Consider the following 19302-nt stretch of genomic DNA (forward strand, 5'->3'; position numbering starts at 1 on the left):
AAACCACATAATTAAATCATTTCATTCTAATGTACCTGGGGCAATAACTGTGTCAGAGTAGAAAGCACATAGCTTGTTGGATCTGAGAGCGGTTTAACTTCCCAGTGGAGGAAAATCCATTTACTTCTCTGAACTTCAATGTACTCATTTGTAATGTGGGGTTAATGACATCAACTTCCATGGGCTTTAGTGTGAGAATTAAGAAATAATTATGTGAGAACCTGCAGTTCAGTGTCTGATGCTAAATAAATAATTGGTAGAGAATGACTGTAGATCCTTGAGAGTTGGAAAGGGGCTCGGGAGGAGAAGTGGCCTAAAATCCGAGCCAGGGGAAGGTACATAAAGGGGTAAAGGAAAGCTTGAAGGGAACTGATGTCCCTTCTCAAGACTAAATATAGAGATTTAAAAGTACAGTACTTCAGAGAAAAATTGGAGGAAGAGGAAAGAAGGGGATGGTTATTTGAGTTCATGATTTTTGAGTCACTAAGAGTATATCAGTTAGCGTTTGCTGTGTAACAAACCACCCCAAAGCTTCATGACTTAATCTTTTATTAATTAATGATTCTATGGATTGGCAATTTGGTCTAGGCTCAGCTGGGTAGTTCTGCTGATTTCACCCATACTCACTTATGTAGATGTAGTCAGCTGGTGGGTTGACTGGAACTGAGTGGTCTAAGATGGCTTCACTCATGTCTGGCTGCTAATAGCTGTCAGCTGGGACATAGTAGTTCTACTTCCTGTGTGTGGTCTCTTTGGCCAACCAGCTTGTTCTCATGGCAGCAGCATTCCAAGAGGGCCAAAGCATGAGCTTCAAGGCCTCTTGAGACCTAGACTTAGAACTCAAACATCCTCACTTCTATATAGCAAGTCACAAGGCCCCTATAGATTTAAGGGGCAATAGATTCTACCTGATAAGAGAAGCTGCAAATGATTTGTGGCCATTTAAAATTTCCCACAATGAGGCTACTAACTCCTGAGTATTTGGGCTGGGAGGCTGCTTGGTGCATTTGAAAGAATGCCACTTATGAACCATTACATGAATAGTTTCATAAACCTGCTTGTGAGTGTATACTTCCCTATTCCCTTCCCAGTAAAGTCCTAAAGTGTTGTCTATATTTGCCTCTTCCATTTCTTCTCCTTCCTTCCTCTCCTCAATCCAATCCAATTGGGCTTTCACCCCATTGCTTCATCAAAATAGCTCACCTCAAGGTCACATCTTACAATGACCCACATCTTGTAAAGCCAATGATCAGTTCTCCATCCTGCTCTTATCGGACCCCTCAGGACATAGTTGGAGCCTCAGAGTATTAAAAGAAGTTCCCATGACACTAAACCCTGTTCCACATCTCTCTAAAATTCTTGAAGCCCTTTCTACCCCAGGCGTCCCTGTCACCGCACTGGCCTCGTTTTCCTCCTTCCTCGCTAGCTGTGCCTTCTCCGGCGTCTTTGCCAGCCTCTCTTCCTCTCGATGTTGGAAGACTCCAGGGCCAGCCTTCGGGTCTATTCTCCGCTCTCACTACCCATTTTTCCTAGGTGATCTCACATGAGCCCATGGTTGCAATTGATGTGATGACTTAAATTTATATCATCCCACCCACACCTCACCTCTGAGCTCCCTAGACAACTCCGCCAGGATTTGGAAAAGACATCTCAAAAAATAAAACAGTCAAGCAAAGCAATTGATTTCCAGCCCAGTCCCCCCACCACTCTTCCTGATCTTCCTCACCTTTGTAAATGACAGCAATACCCACCTAGTTGCTCAAGTCAAAAAACTTGGAATGATGCTTGATTTCTCTTTTCCGCACACCCCACACCTACTCCATCAGGAAATCCTGTTGTCTCTATGTCCAGTATATATTCCCAAATCCAACCACTTGTCACCATTTCCAGCGCAGTACCCTTAGTTCAAAGCCACCATCTCACACTGGGACTACCACAGTGGCTTCCTAACCAGCCCTCCTGCCCTCCAGTGCCTGCCCTCTCCTGTCCACCCCCCAGGCAGCAGCCACAGTGAGCCTTCCAAAGCACTGGTCAGCTGCTGTGTCCCTTCTCTGCTTCAAACTCACCAGTGGCATGCACTCAACAACAGAAAGTGTAAGACGAGGGTAGGAAACTTGGACAAGAAACCCCACATAATAAAGCTAGTAGGTGTCTTCCTACATCCCTGACCTTGCTTCTTTCAAGTGTCTCTGTGTGGTCTCTTGGGTGAGCCACACAGACTTTTCTGTTCCTGAAATTCTGTAAGTTCTTTCCTGAATCAGGACTTTTGCACTCAGCTGTTTCTTTCACTTGGAAGCTCTTTTCCCAGATCTTTAACTGAAATTGTCCTTTTCATGTGTTTGTTTGTTTTTTTTTTTAATATGTATTTTATGTCTTCCCTTTCTCCAACTCCTCAACATAATAGAATATAAGCTCTTGTCTTGTTTATAGCTGAATCTCCCTCTTTAGTCACCCTCATGACTACCTCTAGACCAGTGGCTCTCAGTCCTGGCTGCACTTTAGAATTTACCTGTGGAGCTTTAAAATAATATTGATTCTAGGCACCTGTTGATGGAGATTCCAACTTAGCTGGACTGGGATGGGGCTTGGATATCAGGATACATTAAAAGCTTACAAGGTGATTTCTTTAATGCAATTTTATTGAGATACAATCACATAACATACAATCATTCAAAGTGTACAATCAGTTGTTCACAGTATCGTCATATAGTTGTGCATTCATCACCACAAACTTTGAACATTCTCATTACTCCAAAAAATAAAATGAAAATTAAAATAAAAAAGAACATCCAAAACATCCCATTCCCCTCCTCCCATTGTTCACTTACTTTTTTTAAAATACAGTTTAACTGAGATATATTCACACACCCTACAGTCATTCACAGTGTACAATCAATTATTCACAGCACCATCATACGGTTGTACATTCATCACCAGAATCAATTTTTGAACCTTTTCCTTACTCCAAAATAAAAACAAAAGCAAAAAAGAATGCCTAAACCTTTCCATCCCCCCATCCCACTCTATTCTTCATCTAATTTTTATCCCCATTTTTCCACTCATCTGTCCATATAGCGGATAAAGGGAGTGCGAGCCACAAGTTTTCACAGCCACACAATCACACTATGCAAGCTACATAGTTATACAATCATCTTCAAGAATCAAGGTCACTGGGTTGCAGTTTCACAGCTTCAGGAATTTCCCTCTAGCCATTCCAACACACTGAAGACTAAAAGGTAATATCTATGTAGTGCATAGGAATACCGGCCAGAGTGACCTCTCGACTCCATTTGAAATTCTCAGCCACTGGGACTCTACTTTGCTTTTGGTCAAGAAGATCCTCTCAATCCCACAGTGCTGGGTCCAGGCTCATCTCCAGGAAATCATTTCCTACATTGCAGGGGGTGGGGGTGGGGATTCACACCCCTGGGTGTCACTTCGCACCTAGAGGGAAGGTAGTGAGTTCACTAGCTGAGTGGACTTAGGGAGAGAGAGGCCACATCTGAGCAACAAAGAGGCTCTCTGGGGGGACTCCAAGGCACAATCATAAGTGGGCTTAGCCTCTCCCTTGCAGCAACTAGCCTCACAGGTTACCAGGTGATTTTAATCTGCATCCAGGGTCACACGCTCTATGCCAGACATGCTAACAGTCCCACAAAAGTAATGGCAAAACCAGGCTTAAAAAAAAAACCAAAAACCAGGCCTGCTGACCCCCAGCCCAGAACTCCTGGAAAAAGGAGGGAAAAGTTGAAAACAGGTTGCCACTTCTGAGGTCTCAGCATTTGCAAATGTGGCTGGGGACTGAATGCTGGGGGAGGACAGTGAAGATGCTCAGAAGACCAGGAGAGTCTGTAGCCTGTGCTAGCCCCAAAGGATCCCAGGCAACCTCTACAGGGTGTCTGTCCCTCATCTCTCTTTTTCAGGGGGAGGCGGGGATCGAAGGGTGCAAGGATAGCTAAGAGCTATCCCAAAGGGAGGGAATCCCAAAGGAAGGGAAAAAATTGGTCCTCCTCAAAGGACAGAAAGGACAACTCGTAACACTGTGGTAAGACGTTAGTCCTCAGTTATATATTTGAAAGTAACTTGTAGTACTCCCTGGTTTCATTTCTCTCCCCCCACAAACACCTTTGCAGTGTGCACTCCTTTTGTGCCAGGAAACTGGCTTCCCTTTCACCCTTCCAGTCAGAGCACTGTGCCATCCCCCACCCCCTATCCTCCACCCTGTCTTACTGGTGCGGACCCCTGTGGGCCGGGCAGGGCCTGCCTGGGCTCTGTCACCCTTGGTGAATGTGAGAGGAGGGTAGGAAAGTTGGACAAGGGTGCCATTCCCAGAGTCACCACCAGGGACCCCACCCAGCACTAGGCTTGAGCTCATGACCTCTTCGGCCACACATTCAATTACGAAATGTCACAAACACAGATTGCCTGTCATCTATGCCCCAGGCTGAGTTAGACCCAGGAGGTGGGAAAACAGCAGTGAGTAAGGCCGGAACCGCCTAGCGTGGGAGACAACCTGTCAGCCACCTCTGCCACCAGTCAGGGAAAAGGACAGGCCGGGAAGAGGCCTGGCCAGACCTGGGCTGAGGGTGTGCACGGGAGGGAGCCTCTGAACGGGCCTAGGAATGGCCATGGGGGAGGGCTTCCCAGAGGAGGACGCCTCCAGAAGCAGGGCTGAAATATCACCAGGTCCCGAAGAAGAGGATTCCCAGACACTATTTGGGCAAAGCTTCCAGCTCCAGGGCCCCAGCTCCATCGGGGATTGGGGATGGGGGGTTGTGGGTACAGGGTTCCTGAGCCCCACCCTGGTCTGCTGCACCTTCCTGGAGGCTCACATTGTGCTGGCATTCCGCCCTCCTCGGGCTGAGCAACTCCACTTATTTCATTCAAGTCTTGCACACTCGCGTGCACACTTTCAACACCTTAGTGGTTATTTCCTGCCCTTTTCCGGTAGTCTTCCCTCTGGAAAAAAAAGTCCAAAGCCCTCATTTAAGCAGCGCCTTCTACGTACCTCGGATTAGGCACGCTCGAGCTCTCCCTAGCACTCGATTCCTACCCTCTCCCCAACGCCCCCCTCCGCGCCTGCGGCTCAGGCATTTCCAGCGGCGAACTGGAGCTCGTCTGCAAAGCGCTCGCCACTCCCCCCGGCTCCTCGCCTCCTCTGGAGCGCAGGGCCAAAGCCCCGCCCCCGGCCAGCCCCCTCCCAGGGGCTGGGCCACCGCCTCGCTGCCATTGGCCGGCGGGGCTGGTTAGCTCTCCAACTGGGGCCGTGATTGCGGCGCCCGGGTGCCAGTCCCGGAGAGAGCGCCCGTGGCGGGGCCGGCGGCCGGGCAGCCGCAGGTGGGGCCGCGAGCGCGGCCGAGGGACCAAGCCCGGCAGCCCTGGAGGCCCCCGCGGGGAGCGCCCAGGATGCCCCGCGGGGACTCAGAGCAGGTGCGCTACTGCGCCCGCTTCTCCTACCTCTGGCTCAAGTTCTCGCTCATCATCTACTCCACAGTGTTCTGGGTGAGTGACCCTAGGAGGGCCCAGGGATTGGGGGAAGGTTCCCACTCCTGCGACCGCCCCCACGCCCGGCCCTGGCTCTGGGTCGGGTCCGGATATAACTCCATTGGGGCAGGCGCGAGAAGCGCGCGTCCAGTTCCTCGAACCACTTTCCCTGAGAACCTGGAAGTTCAGGTTGCCGATTCAGCCTGAATTTCAGCCTCCCGGTCCGGAGCGTGAGAGCCCGTTGGCGACAGAGCACACTTGGCTTACCTTTGTGCACCTGGCGCGCGGTTAGTCGGTGGCGCGCGCAGCGCACTCGGCTGGCCCCGCAGGCCGCAATTACCACGCTGACCGCGCCCACCACGCCTGCCGGACATCACTGAGTTTGCCAACTCCCTTCTGTCTGTGGAGAGGAAGCGGACAGCCTATCCAATAACGGTCCTATCCCCGTTATTTACTTGTTGGTAGGTCTTGGGAAAGACGCTCCCCCTCCCAGCGCCTTGGTTTCCTCATCCGTGGAAGGAGGTTGTGCGTGTCCTTACCGCCGCGTTGTAGGGAGGATTCCACTAGGCCATGTTTGCAGAGGTCTCCGGCTGCGCTCCGAGGTGCTCAGTACCAGTTTCCACGGCCACTCGGCTTTGCTGCCTCTTTCTCTTTGGCTGAGAATCGGGAGGGTAGTGGTTGGATAACAGAACAGGATTCAAATCCTGCCCCTGCCGTTTTCTAGCTGAGTGATCTTGGGGAAGTTACTTTGTCTCTCTATGCTATAGTTTCTTCTTTTGCAAAGTGGGGACAGTGATTACACCTAACTCTTAGGATAGTTGTGAGGTTAAATGACCACGTACAGTGCCTAGAACAGGGATCAGCAAAGAATTCAAGAAGTGCGAGTCATTATTGTGAGCAGCGAATCTGGAAATCCGGAAGCTCGTGGTGTAAGCTGCCCCAAGAGACTGGGTTTCTTTACCAGGAGGTCAGACTTGGCTCAAGTGCCCACTTAAAAATGGGGACATCTTTCCACAGGCCAGCTGCAGCATGACCACTCTGGAATTGTCCCCTGCTTCCAGTATGCCACAAGGGCAGACTTGCCCAGTGACCCCAGGCTGCAAAGGTCGCTGACACTCTCCTCTCCCCAACACACACCCACACATACACACACACACACACACACGCTCCTGGTCTCAGCCCACTCTTTCTGCCTGTTCTGCTAGCAGGAGCTGTTACATCTGCAATCAGGACTAGCTTTCCCTTGTGAGCCCTCTGTGGGTGTGGCCTCACCTGGTGATCAGGAACTCTTGGCTCTAGTTCTGCTCCACTACTGATTCGCTGAGAGATCAAGTCATTTCCCTGTTGTGAGCTTCAGAGTCGTTAACTGACTTGCCCAGGGACACCTGTCTAGAAAGAGACGGAACCTAGCTCCCAGCCCAGTTCTCTGACTACTAGTAATGTGGAAAGAGACAAGCATTATGTTTGGGGACTCAGAGGATGGTGGAAGGACCCTGGTGAAAGGTCCAGGGAGGCAGAAGGGTGTTTGAGGGATTGGCCCAGGGGTGATTTGAGCTTTAATTCAGTGGTTCTCACCTCAGAGGTGCATCAGAATCGACTGCAGATGCCTGGGCCCGCCTCCGGAGAATTTGGTTTCAGCGGATCTAGGAGGCGCCCTGGCATCGGTAATCACTTAAGCTCCCCAGTTGATTCTAGTGGGCAGTCAGGGTTGAGAAGCACTGGGCGAGATGGTCTTATGGGTCCTTTGATTATGATTCTGGGATTCTTTGGATGCCCAGCCTCAGGCACCCTTCTCTGTGGAGGTCAGAGTTGAAAAAGGAAAGACTAAGGTTAGTGAGTAGGGAGGTAAAAAGATGGGAGATCAAGGGTCCAAAGGTGGGGGTTACTTTTCTGGCTTCATCCCCTCCCTTGCTGTGTAATCACTATCCAGTCTCAACCTCCCCAAACCTCTGTTTTCTCATCTGTAAAATGGATAACTTATACCTTGTCTCACCTACTTCACTGGATTCTTTTTACATTTAGTAACATGGAAAGATAGTGTCATGTGAGGAAGCAAAGTGTCATACAAAAGAAACCGATGCGGTTAAATAAAACTGAACTGGAGTTCTTAAGGCCTCTTTCTGTCACCGTCCTCTGCAGTCCCCAGCGAAGCCCACTCTGTGGCCCTTACTTTGCTTGGGGTGAGGTGAGACCCAGAATTTGGAATCCTTCCTCTCCAGCCAACTGGGCTTGCCTTACCAAATCCTTGACTTCCATCCCTGGGAGGATTTCTGCTTAAAAATCTCCACACTCATGCCAAGAACTCAACCACCTGCTAACCCTGCCAGGGACGCTCCAGGTGCAGAGTTTGACTGTGGGGCAGAAGCCCAGCCTGAGTAAGTAGTTTGTCCTGAGCCGGGTTTGCTGTTAATTGGAAACCGTTTACAGGAAAGCTCATTATCTCTGGTGCCGTCTCTTGGGAGGAGGAGTGGATCTCAAAGTTATTTGCTTTTTAAGCAAAGTGCTAACATTTTGATCTCAGTGTTAGGCCTGAAAAGGACCATAAGTTGTACCTTAGCCATGTACCTTCTATAACTGTTTTTGTTTAAAAATTATTACAGATTAGGAAATGCATGGACATGATAAAAAATTTGAAAAGTACAAAATGGTGATCATCAGTGACAAGCTCCCTTCCCACACCTCTCCTCCTGTCTGACTTTCCTGAGATATCACAGGCATTGGATGACTTCGGCACAAATTGTGTGTGTGCGCGTGTGTGTGTGTGTGTCCAAAGGTAGCACACTATAGATAGTTCTGCCCTTTGATTTTTCACTAAAAAGTTTGTAGATTTGCCAGTGGCTTCCTCATCTGTTTAATGCCTGGATAGACTTCATTGTAGGGTATGCTGGAATTTATTTAATTGATCTCTTAGGTTATTTCCTATTTTTTGTTATTGCAAACTTTGCTGCAGTGAATATCTCTGAACCTGTCATTTTGCACATGTATGTGTGTGTCTGTAGGGTAATTTCTAGAAGTGCATTTTCTGGGTTAGAGGGATGTGAATGTATAAAACACATACAGAAATGCACATCTCATAGGTGTATGCAGCTCGATGACTTTTCATGACGTGAACACACCTGTAGAAACAGTCTCCAGATTAACCAACAGAACAGTCAGCAGAAGCCTCCTTGTGCCCTCTTCAAGTCACCACCCCTTCCCCCAGGGGTAAACTTTGCCGGGTTTTCTCTGTGCATTGAAAATTGATAGATGTTGCTAAATTGTCTTACGTAGTGGTGAAAGTAGGTGTAATATTATTTACTTGGTATATTTAAGTTGACTCACTTTTCAAGCTTAAATTTATTTTTAAAAGGTGGCTTTATATCACTACTGCCAATGGGCAACCAATATCCCTCATCATAAAAAGAGCAGGTAACATAGAAAATAGACTACGGGGAAAACTAAACATGGATATTATGCCTGCTGAAGGCTGTAAATCTGAGGCCTGCCCCACTTTGTTAAAAAGGCAGGTTGGCAAGTGTTTGCAAGGTGTTAGAAACCGACACCAAAACAGATTCACTCAATGCAATCTGAAGGACCAGAAGGGAATTTAAAAAGCAATACTTTTCTCAGCCCGTGGGTCAATATAACCTTAAATCAATGAAAATGATCTCTCGTCCCATACTTGGGGACCTTCCTGTTTCCAGAGAGGATGTGTTTCGGGGTCCTTCCGTGGTTCCCGGTCCAGTGCTCTCTCCAATGCGTCATGGTGATGGCTCTGTTATAGATGAGCTCACCAGAGGCACTTAGAGCCTCCTCTTCCCATCCCTTAAGGTGAATCACTCTGACACATGTGCCCTCAGCCCATGGGGACACAACTCTAATTTTAGCACTGACCACAGGACATCCTAGAGATCTGTTTTCATGACTGTGTTCCCTTGCTGGACTGTGGGTTCCCAGAGGTCAGGGGGATAGCTTGTTCATATTCTCCCCCAAGTGCTGGGCTTGGGGTCTGGCAGCCAGCAGGTGCTCAGGGAAGGCCTGCTGCCAGGTAGTGGTTGGCTTCCAACCTGCCCCTTGCCGTGGAGCCCCGAGGCGGAGGCACTGGCCAGAACCAAGCTGGGTGTGTGGCCAGCAGTGGTCAGGTCTGCCCAGGCCTCTGAATTTGCAGAGTGGGCTGTGCTGATCGTTGAGCTGCTACTGGCTCTCTAGAAAGCACCAGCAATGGGTGGAGTTTCCAGTGTGGGTAAGGGTGTCAGGAGGAAAAGTACCTGGGTAAATGCCAGAGGCAATATTAGCTCTTCCTTGTCTTTTTTTTTCCAAAAATGGACCTGGTTATCATATTTTGACCTGTGGTTCTTTTCATTTTCCTGTAGTGTAGTATTTAAGAGTATGGGCTCTCAATCAGGCTGCCTGGGTTCAAATCCTAACTCTGGCACTTTGGGATTGTGTATTGGGGTTCTGCAGAGAACCAGACCCAACAGGCTATATAAATGTGTGGTATATATCTGTCTATGTATGTATATATATGTATTAACAGATTGGCTATAGGAATTGGCTCATATCACCATGGGGATTGGCAAGTCTGGCAAGTCTGAATTCCAGGGGACAGGCCCCAGGCTGGGAACTCCAATAAAGATTTGGATGAATTCCCCAGGAGAAGCTGCCTGGCTGAAGTAGAGACAGAAATTCTTCCTTCTGGCAGTTGAAATCATCAGTTCTCCCTTTTAGTCCTTCAAATGATTGGATGAGACTTCTCTCACTGCTGAAGGCAATCTCCTTTGTTGATTGTAGATGAAGTCAGCTGTAGATGCAACTGACTGATGACTTAAATTCACAAAATAACCTCATGGTGAAAATCAGGCCAGTGCTGGCTTGACCAAACAACTGGACACCATAACCTGGCCAAACGGACACATGAACTTAACCATCACAACTTCCATTTACCTCAGTTGCCTTATCTGTAAAATGGGGGATATTTGTACCTACCTCAGAGTTGCTGAGAAGATAAAATGGATATACAGTTTAGAAAGAATTTAGGACAAGGCCTTGGCACGTGGTAAGCATTGCATCCACTATCTAAGGGTTTGCCGTTCTTTTTCCACTTCCTCTCTATTCTTTAAGTCACTTAAGAGCTATAGACTCAGAATTAGAAGGGTCCTTAAGGACACCTTGGCACAACCTTTTCATTTTACCAAGGAGAAAACAGAGGCCTGGAGAGAGGTTGTGACTTCCCTGGGATCCCACATCAAATTAGTGACAGCCCAAGGCCAGGACCCGCATTGCCGGACTCCAGTTTTGTTGCTGGGTCCCAGTGACCTTACCAGCCCTGCCCTCCCCCTGTCCCCATGGTTCTTCCCTGGTGTCGGGGCTGGGCGGAGGGCAGCCTTTTCTGAAAGCAGCCAGGTACTTGACCTCCCACTCAGGACTGGGGGAAGCCAGACAGAAAAGAAAGTGGATTTGGCTTCCAGAAGGACTTTTCTTTTTACTTTTGAAAAGAACTTTATTGTTTTTGTGAAAATAATATGTTCACATAGTTTAAAAAACATTCAAGCAATTCAGGAAATTACAGTGAGGACAATAAAAATTACTTTTGACTTTACTCCGGGAAGAGAACCACTGTTTTGTGTTGGTGAACAACCAGCCAGGTATCTCTTTGTGCATATATGTACATGTCTTTTTATTTCCTTAATTCTTTTATAGTGCTCGATTGCTTGGGCAGGCCCATTTTCCTCTTATTATAGGCAAGCATTTCAAGAAGGAAATGGTAGAACTTAAGTGGAAAGTGGGGTGGCCTTTATCTGGGAGGCCTAGTCAGGTGCACCTCATGGGCTCTTGGGGATGGTCTTGCCAGCAAACCCTGGGCTGGACCTTGGCATGGAGGGGTCCTCCCCTCCTCCAGCCCAGCCAAGGGCCTTTAAAAGCCGGAGAATCAGGCAGCTGCCCTGGAAGGGGTTTGGAGCCTTCCAACACCCTCATTTCACAAAGGCCCTGTGTTTCTTCCCACCGAGTCTAGGCCTCTTGCATTATCCCTTCCCTTCCTGTAAGGGAGGGCTTGTTCAAGTTGCAGGATTGGATCGGGACCTCTCTGCCTTTGGTGGTTTTGTTTTGGAGAAGCAGGAATAGAGACGTACCCTCCTGCCACCTTCCCCGCCCACACCTCTTCTACCTCTCTGCCTGACTCACAGTGCGAACCTGGGGTGGGGCTCAGAGTAAACCAGATAAGGGCCTGATATTGAAATTTTTGTACTGGCTGGCTCCAGACTCAGGGGAAAGATGTCTCCTGGGTAAACCCTGAGCACAGGGAGTTGGAAAGAAAACTTTTCCCAGAGAGAACTTATGGACCTGAATGTGTTTGAATTGAAGTCTTCAGGGAAGGCAGGGGCATCCAGTCTCAACCTGCCATTCTCTCTCCATGGCAGAGGTCGTTTGTTCATAGTTATTTGATGCACACTGTTTGCTGGGCACCGTGATAAAGTACCAGGAAATAACTGTGAACATGGCAGACTTAGTCCGAGCCTTGGGGAAACGAGACCAGTAAACAAGCATAGCTGTGTAGGAAATAAGTGTGTCAGGAGTAAGTGGAGAGGGGTGGAGAGTCCCTGCGTTAGATGGGGTGGGCAGGAAGCCTTTCTGAGGAGCCGCTGCTTCAGCTGAGGCTCTAAGGGAGAGGAGGAGGCAGCCATAGAACAAGGTCCGGAGCGAGCGTCCTAGACCGAGGGGTCAGTGAGTGCACAGGCCCTGAGGTGGGCAGGCATGGCTGGAGCAGGGCGGGAAGCTGAGAGTGGAGAGGGTAGCAGAGGCCTAGCCACGCGAGGCTCTTGGATCTGAGTGACAGAGAGGGGAGGCTTACTTGTCAGGACCCGGTGGCAGTGCCATCTGAGACCTCAGCCAAGTGCCGGCTCTGCTGTGTGACCCCAGGTAGATGGCCAGTTCTGAGCCCCCCAGCCTCCTCATCTGTGGATACTGCAGGGGCCTGGGGGAGGCCCCAGCAAAGGCACCAAGCCCCCGGGAGGGTGGACGCTGTTACCTGGGGGGACTCACAGAGCCAAGGGGAGCTGGCCAGGGGCTAGGATGGGCTCTGACCTGTAAACTGGCCTTACAACCTCTGGAGTTCGTCTTGTCAAAGGAGGCAGCATTTCTCTGGGGAGGCTCTGCCTGCCTAGGGCAGGTGGCTGTTGCCATTCCCTTGGGCCGAGAGGGAGTGGATGTGGCCTCTTCTTGGGGCTGGGCCCTTCCCACACCTTGGTCAGGCATGTGGGTCCAGGCAGATCTGCCCGTGCCAGGGAATGCCAGGCGGGTGTCAGTCAATACAGGTGCATTTGTTCAGCTCCAAGCTAAGTCATGGGCCGGGGGGCGGGAGAGACAGAGAAGTTTAAGGTGCCATCTTCACCTGCCAGGAGGGTTAGCCCATGGGGGAGATGGAAGCCCAAATCAGGAGCAGCAGCCAGGCTGAGGTGGTGCAAGGAGGGGCAGGGTCATGGGCAGGGGCCCAGGGGCTCGATGGGTGTTGCCCTCCCATGCTTGCCTTACCGTTTTGTGCTTCACCTCCCTGTAACCTCAGAACAACCCTGGGCGCTGGGCAGGACGTGGTCCCATTTACAGATGAGGAAACTGAGGCCCTGAGAACAGAGGGCAGAGAATTGCACCCATCTCTGATGAGCTGTTTCACAGATGAGCGCTGAGACAATGCCTGTTTTGTTTTATTTAATTTTTTCCAAGCAGACTTTCTCACCAAGGGAGGCATTTGCATCTTGGCCTGAGGGGAAGTAAATATTTGCCCGGAAGTTGGAAGGAAAACAGCCTTGGCCCTGTTACAGCTTGTTTTTCCCTGCTCAGAGCCCTTCTCCTTCCTGCAGTGAGAGCTGGAAGCCCTTCCCAGGATGCTGCACGTGGCCTTGGACGAGTCACACGGCCTTCCGTGACGGTTCCCGTCCCTGTGATTGACCGCACTGGCCTCTCCGCTGGGCCGCAGGGCGGGATGGGTGCCGTGTGGGTGCCTCGGTCGGGCGGCGGGGAGTAGTTGGCGGTGGGCCACTCCATCGCAGACTGGGGCAGAGTCCTCTGGGTGGAGCGGGGTGCTGGCTTCCGAGGCTGTTCTGGATTCTGGGAGACTGGATCACTTCCTGGGATCAAAAGACAGGGCCTTCTAGGCCTCTGGGCCTCGACCACAGGGTGAGGCCTCCCACCCCGGGAGGTTTTCAAAAGCACCCATGTCCATGTCAGAGTTTCTGACTCTGTTGGTCTGGGTGGAGCACAGGCACCCATGATTTCTGAACCACCCCCCCACCCCCCTGCCCCAGGTAATTCTAATGTGCAGTGGGAGTTGACACCGCAGCTCATGGCTGACCTGGGAGGGCACTGGGGCAGGAATGGCCTTGCTTCTAAGCTGACTTTCTCTGGACCTGAATTCTAGAGTTTGCCAGATTTTTTCCTGACCTCCCTGACAATCTGGACAGTCTCCCTGGGCTAGGAGAAGTCAGCGTACACGTGTGGGAGAGGCTTGCTGCAAGTGGACCTGGAAAAGGGGAGAGGTGGGCTCAGGCAGGGTTAGGAGGGGCTGGCGGAGATGTGTGGTGCTCATCAGCCCGGGATGTTGGGGGCTGCATGGGAGGCAGGGCTTCTCTTACAGGGGATTCATGGATGTATCCCATGAGTTCTAGAATTTTATGCTTTCTGTTTGGGTTTTGTTAAAACATTCTTTTATCTGCTCTAAAGGCAACACCTCTCTGCAGTTAACTTTGACACTCGAAGAGGTTTCTCGGGAATCAGAGTTGACTGTCTTGGGTCAGGGATTCACAAACCTGGGGGATGGTGTGGAAAAGTTTCTCAACTTTGGGAACTACAGATGTGTGGGCATACCGCTGGGAAGCTGGATGAGAGCTGCAGTTTAGTCCTGGTAGGGGGGCTGTAGCGGGTGGTGGTCAACAGAAACAGAGGGCCAGACGGGGGAGGTGAACTTGCTTGGGGGCCATGGGCTAGTGGGCGGTTAGTGGAAGGATGGGGACTTGAACTTCTGACTCAGACCAACTGTTGAGCTCTTTCTGCTTCATCAGGGTGCCTCACTAGGGAAGGGCCCAGTTGAGCAGGGTCCTGAAAATCCTATTTCCTATTGTGGGCTCTGCTGAAGACTGAGGAGCAGTGAGTGTGCTGAGAGGGGCAGGAACCAGGGGCAGATCAAGGCTGGCAGGGGGTGAGGCCTTACGGACCACAGCCGCATCCTCCCAGAGCCCATGGCGCCTGCAGATCAGAGCTCTACAACGGGTGTCTTAGGATTTTTCCCTCTGCAAGAAAAGCCTGCATGGAAAGAGGTTAAAATTATAGTTCAAGCAAGGGAATGGAATGCAAGTTAGCTCTCAGGAAGGACTTCCTGGTTCTGAATGTAGTTAAATTGGAACAGCTTGCCAAGGGGGGCTGTCAAGTATCTGGGATTCCCTTACAACCTTGCAGAACAGGTGCCTCACCTGTCACTTGGGGTGCTTTGGATGTGGCCTGGATTTCATATGGAGGGCATCTGGTGCAACGTTTCTGGTCAGAGAGGAGGACACTGAGACCCCAGTCACTCTGCAAGTCCCTCTGGTTGTAAAACCCTGTGGGCTCCTGGGACGGCCTCCAGTGCTCAAAGGAGGCAGGGACACTCCTCATTGATTTCACCCCAGTTGCACCCTCCAGCTGGGGCCTGGGCATCCACACTGTGACCCAGGCTGCTGCTGCCTGATGTGATTTGTCATGGACCGGCCCTCTCTGAAGGGGAAGGATGTTCCCTGCAGGCCCTGAACTCAGGCAGTGGGAACCCCAGTTCATGCCTCTGGCTTCGTTCCTGCTCACCTTCAGCCTCTGACCCGGGGACTGCTGTTTGCCTGGCCCTGTGCCGGGCTGTGGGGACTAATGAGCAGCCCTGTCCCTGTCCTTTGAGACGCTGGCACTCACTGAGTCCCAGCAGCCTGCTCAGGCAGCTGCAGATGTTCTGTGATCTGGGTGGAGGCGGCTGGGCTGGCCTGGCCAGCGGGGACATTCAGCCAAGAGCTGGATCTCAGCCCCTAGCACCGCTGGAGCCCGGGTCCTGTAGGGGTGGCCATGGCCACCTGACTCCATCTACCCTGCTTCTCCCCCTCCCCAAGGGGGTCAGACTCCTGCTCAGAGCAGAAACAAATGGAGGGCAGGAGTTGTTCATGAACCCCTAGATGCGGAGACAGCAATGGGCCTGATTTTGGTCTGTTTCTATCGTCCTTCTCCACTGTGGTCTCCCCTGGTGCTGGCCTGGTTATGAAACCTTCCCCTTAGCAGTCAGGAAATCCCCCAAACAGCTGCCACCCATCTCATCTGGTTATGCCTTCTGCATCCTCCTAGTTGGTCTTTGTTAAGCTAATATTGAGTGCTTCCCATATGCCAGGTGCAGGGCTGTGAGGTTTTCTAGACACCTCCACAACCCCAAGAGTTAGGTACTATAATTACCTCATTTATACTAAAGAGAGGCTCAGAGAGGTCAGGTAACTTGCTAGTAATTGCAAAGCCTTGCTCTCCCCCTTTTAGCAGACTTGCTGGTTTCCTTCCTCGTTGTCTTCTTTGTGAATGTGTGTTTTGTTTTTGTTTTTGTTTTAATAGCCTTCCTGGTGGCTGTGGGGTTATATCTCATTGTGGTTTTGATTTGCGTTTCCCTTATGGCTAATGATGTTGAGCATCTTTTCATGTGCAAAGTAACCATTTGTATAACTTCTTTGGAGAAATGTCTATTCAAGTCCCATGCCCAATTTTAAAATTAGATTTGTCTTTTTGTTTTTGAGTTGTGGCAGTTCTTTTTTATTATAGATATTAAATCCTTATCAGATATGTGGTTTGCAACTATTTTTTTCTCATTCTTTAGTGTCTTTTCACTTTGTTGACTTTGCCCATTAAAAAAAAGATATTGTGGGTAACATATATACAACACACCATTTCCCATTTTCACCACTTCCACTAGGTTCTTTTTTTTATCTTCATTTTATTGAGATATATTCACATACCACGCAGTCATACAAAACAAATCGTATATTCGATTGTTCCCAGTACCATTACAAAGTTGTACATTCATCACCAAAATCAATCCCTGACACCTTCATTAGCACACACACAAAAATAACAAGAATAATAATTAGAGTGAAAAAGAGCTATTGAAGTAAAAAAGAACACTGGGTACCTTTGTCTGTTTGTTTCCTTCCCCTATTTTTCTACTCATCCATCCATAAACTAGACAAAGTGGAGTGTGGTCCTTATGGCTTTCCCAATCCCATTGTCACCCCTCATAAGCTACATTTTTATACAACTGTCTTCAAGATTCATGGGTTCTGGGTTGTAGTTTGATAGTTTCAGGTATCCACCACCAGCTACCCCAATTCTTTAGAACCTAAAAAGGGTTGTCTAAAGTGTGCATAAGAGTGCCCACCAGAGTGACCTCTCGGCTCGTTTTGGAATCTCTCTGCCACTGAAGCTTATTTCATTTTCTTTCATTTCCCCCTTTTGGTCAAGAAGATGTTCTCCATCCCACGATGCTGGGTCTACATTCCTCCCGGGAGTCATATTCCACGTTGCCAGGGAGATTCACTCCTCTGGGTGTCTGATCCCACGTAGTGGGGGAGGGCAGTGATTTCACCTTTCAAGTTGGCTTAGCTAGAGAGAGAGGGCCACATCTGAGCAACAAAGAGGCATTCAGGAGGAGGCTCTCAGGCACAATTATAGGGAGGCCTAGCCTCTCCTTTGCAGCAACCGTCTTCCCAAGGGTAAATCCTGTGGTAGAGGGCTCATCCCATCAAACCACCAGTTCCCTATGTCTGTGAGCACGTTAGCAAACTAGGCATTCTTTTAAAGAACTTTTTTCTTCTTAGAGAGATGGACTCTTTGGGACAGGGTGTCTGTTGGTTGGTTTGGTCACTCAGTCACTCGTCAAACATTTCAAAGGCACATGTGGCCTTGGCTTCTCCATGAGGCTTTCCCCACAGGAGCAATTTCCCTGGAGTGGGGACCAGCTCCCTGCGGCAGGGACTGTGGGCTCCCCCAGGGAGGTGGGCTGACAGCCGCTGTGTGGGGGAAGGAAGGCAGCAGACAGGAAGTGGGTCAAGGTGCCTGAGCCCAAGCCCCGTCCGGCTCTCTGGAGCTGCGGAAAGGCAGAAATTGAGCCAGCGTCACTGTCCTTCAGAAATAGGTTTCTCATTTTTCTTTTTTTGGAGAGGATAAACCAGGGCGTGAGAATTTCCCTCTTGTTCCTGGTGAGGGAGGGCAGCTTGGAGTGGAGACAGTTCTGGCCTGGGAGTTGAGGGATCGGGTCACAGCTGCTGACCGGCTAATCGAGGGAGTGGCAGCCTGTCTCTGGCCTCCGATTCTCATCTGCAGAATAAAGGGGTTGGGCCAGAACAGCGTCCACGTGCTGATTCCGGGTGGTCCAAGATGATTTTCAGTGGTTCACAGCAGAACATGAAACATTTTTAATGTATATTCAGGGTATGTGTATTAAAGAAAATAATCAGTGCCTCCAATGTGGGATTTCATAGATGTTGATTAGGTTAGGTCAGCACCATATTTATTTCAGTAAGAAAAGTAAGTTGGTTAAAAAAAAAAAATCAAGTCACTTGTCGGACCAGTAGTTCACCCTTACAGCCCATGTCGTGACGTGGAAGGAGAATGGCTGGAGCTTGGGAAACAAGGCAAGTTCTTGATGGCTCCTCCTGGTCCCCGAGTTCTGGGAACTTTGGTGTTTTGGCACTTCCTGGTCAGGTGTATTTGCTGACTTTTAAAGAAAGGACAGGATTCTCATTACACATTCCAGCACCTTCTAGTTTACAAGGCAGTTTTGCGGTCTCTCAGATTCTCTGAGTGGCAGCTGGGCAGGTGTTTTATCCCTGGGGCTCCACAGCAGAGGCGCTGGGCCCTCCAAGGGGAGGTGATTTGCCCCAAGGTTGCACAGCTCCTAAGTGGAGCATGGTTCCAGGCCCGTGGCAGCCCTTCTGCAGCCACCTTCGCCTCCTCTCCCAGCAGGTGTCAGCACCCGGGTTTCACTTTCAAGTGGATTTGTTGTGTGCGTCTTCTCTATTCCTAATTTTCTGAAAGCAGAGGAGGAGGGGAATTTCAGGTGATCAGTAGCTGTCTCTCTCCCTTCCTCCGGGTCCCTCCCCGTGCCAGGGGCTGCCTGGGCCAGGCGGGCAGCGAGGAACAGGTTCTAAAGCCCACTGTGTCCTGTTTTCTAGAAGGCTCATCTGGAGCATAATAGGTAGTTCCTGTTACAGTCTATATTTAGGCCCCACCAACAGTTATTGAAACATGTGGTTTGGGCATTAATTCCAGGCTGGGGGAGGCCACTGCCCCCGCCTCCAGTGAGCTGCTCCCCTCTCCCAGCTGTAGCCCCCAAGGCTTCCCTGCTGGAGGCGAGTCTGGTCTGGAGCATCAGTACAAACACCTCTTGGAAAATATGGAAATTTGGGTCTCACTTTCTCAACGTTTTTTGTAAAAAATTTCAAATGTACAGAGAAGGTGAAAGAATGATTCAGTGAACACCCATATGCCTGCTGCCTGGATTCACCAATTTTAACATTTGGCCACATCAGAGGAAGTTGTGGACATCAAGGTTCACCCCAAATGTCCCAGGATGCTTGTCCTAAAACAAACAAACAAACAAACAAAACAAACATTCTCGGAGATAATTACAATGCTGTCATCATGCCTAAGAAAATTAATGATAATTCCTTTGTCTCTAATACCATGCCCATATTAAAACATCTGTAGCTGTCCCCAAAATGTCTCTTAAAGCATTTACAACAAAAACAAAAACAAAACCCAGGATCCAGTGCATTGTTCATTTACATGTTGCTTAGC

At 49.8% G+C, this 19302-nt stretch overlaps 1 protein-coding gene across 1 annotated transcript in view; it reads left to right on the top strand.

Moving 5' to 3' along the window:
- The first annotated feature begins 5274 nt into the window (after window positions 1-5274).
- The window catches only part of TSPAN15 (tetraspanin 15), a 48978-nt gene continuing 34950 nt past the window's right edge, over window positions 5275-19302 (top strand). Inside the window, exon 1 of the mRNA XM_037804972.1 lies at window positions 5275-5502. Within this exon, the coding sequence (XP_037660900.1) occupies window positions 5407-5502 (96 nt within the window). The 5' untranslated portion in view covers window positions 5275-5406. The remainder of the gene's footprint in view (window positions 5503-19302) is intronic.

The sequence above is a fragment of the Choloepus didactylus genome, chromosome 15, assembly GCF_015220235.1.
Source record: "Choloepus didactylus isolate mChoDid1 chromosome 15, mChoDid1.pri, whole genome shotgun sequence".
Classification (NCBI taxonomy): Eukaryota; Metazoa; Chordata; class Mammalia; order Pilosa; family Megalonychidae; genus Choloepus; species Choloepus didactylus.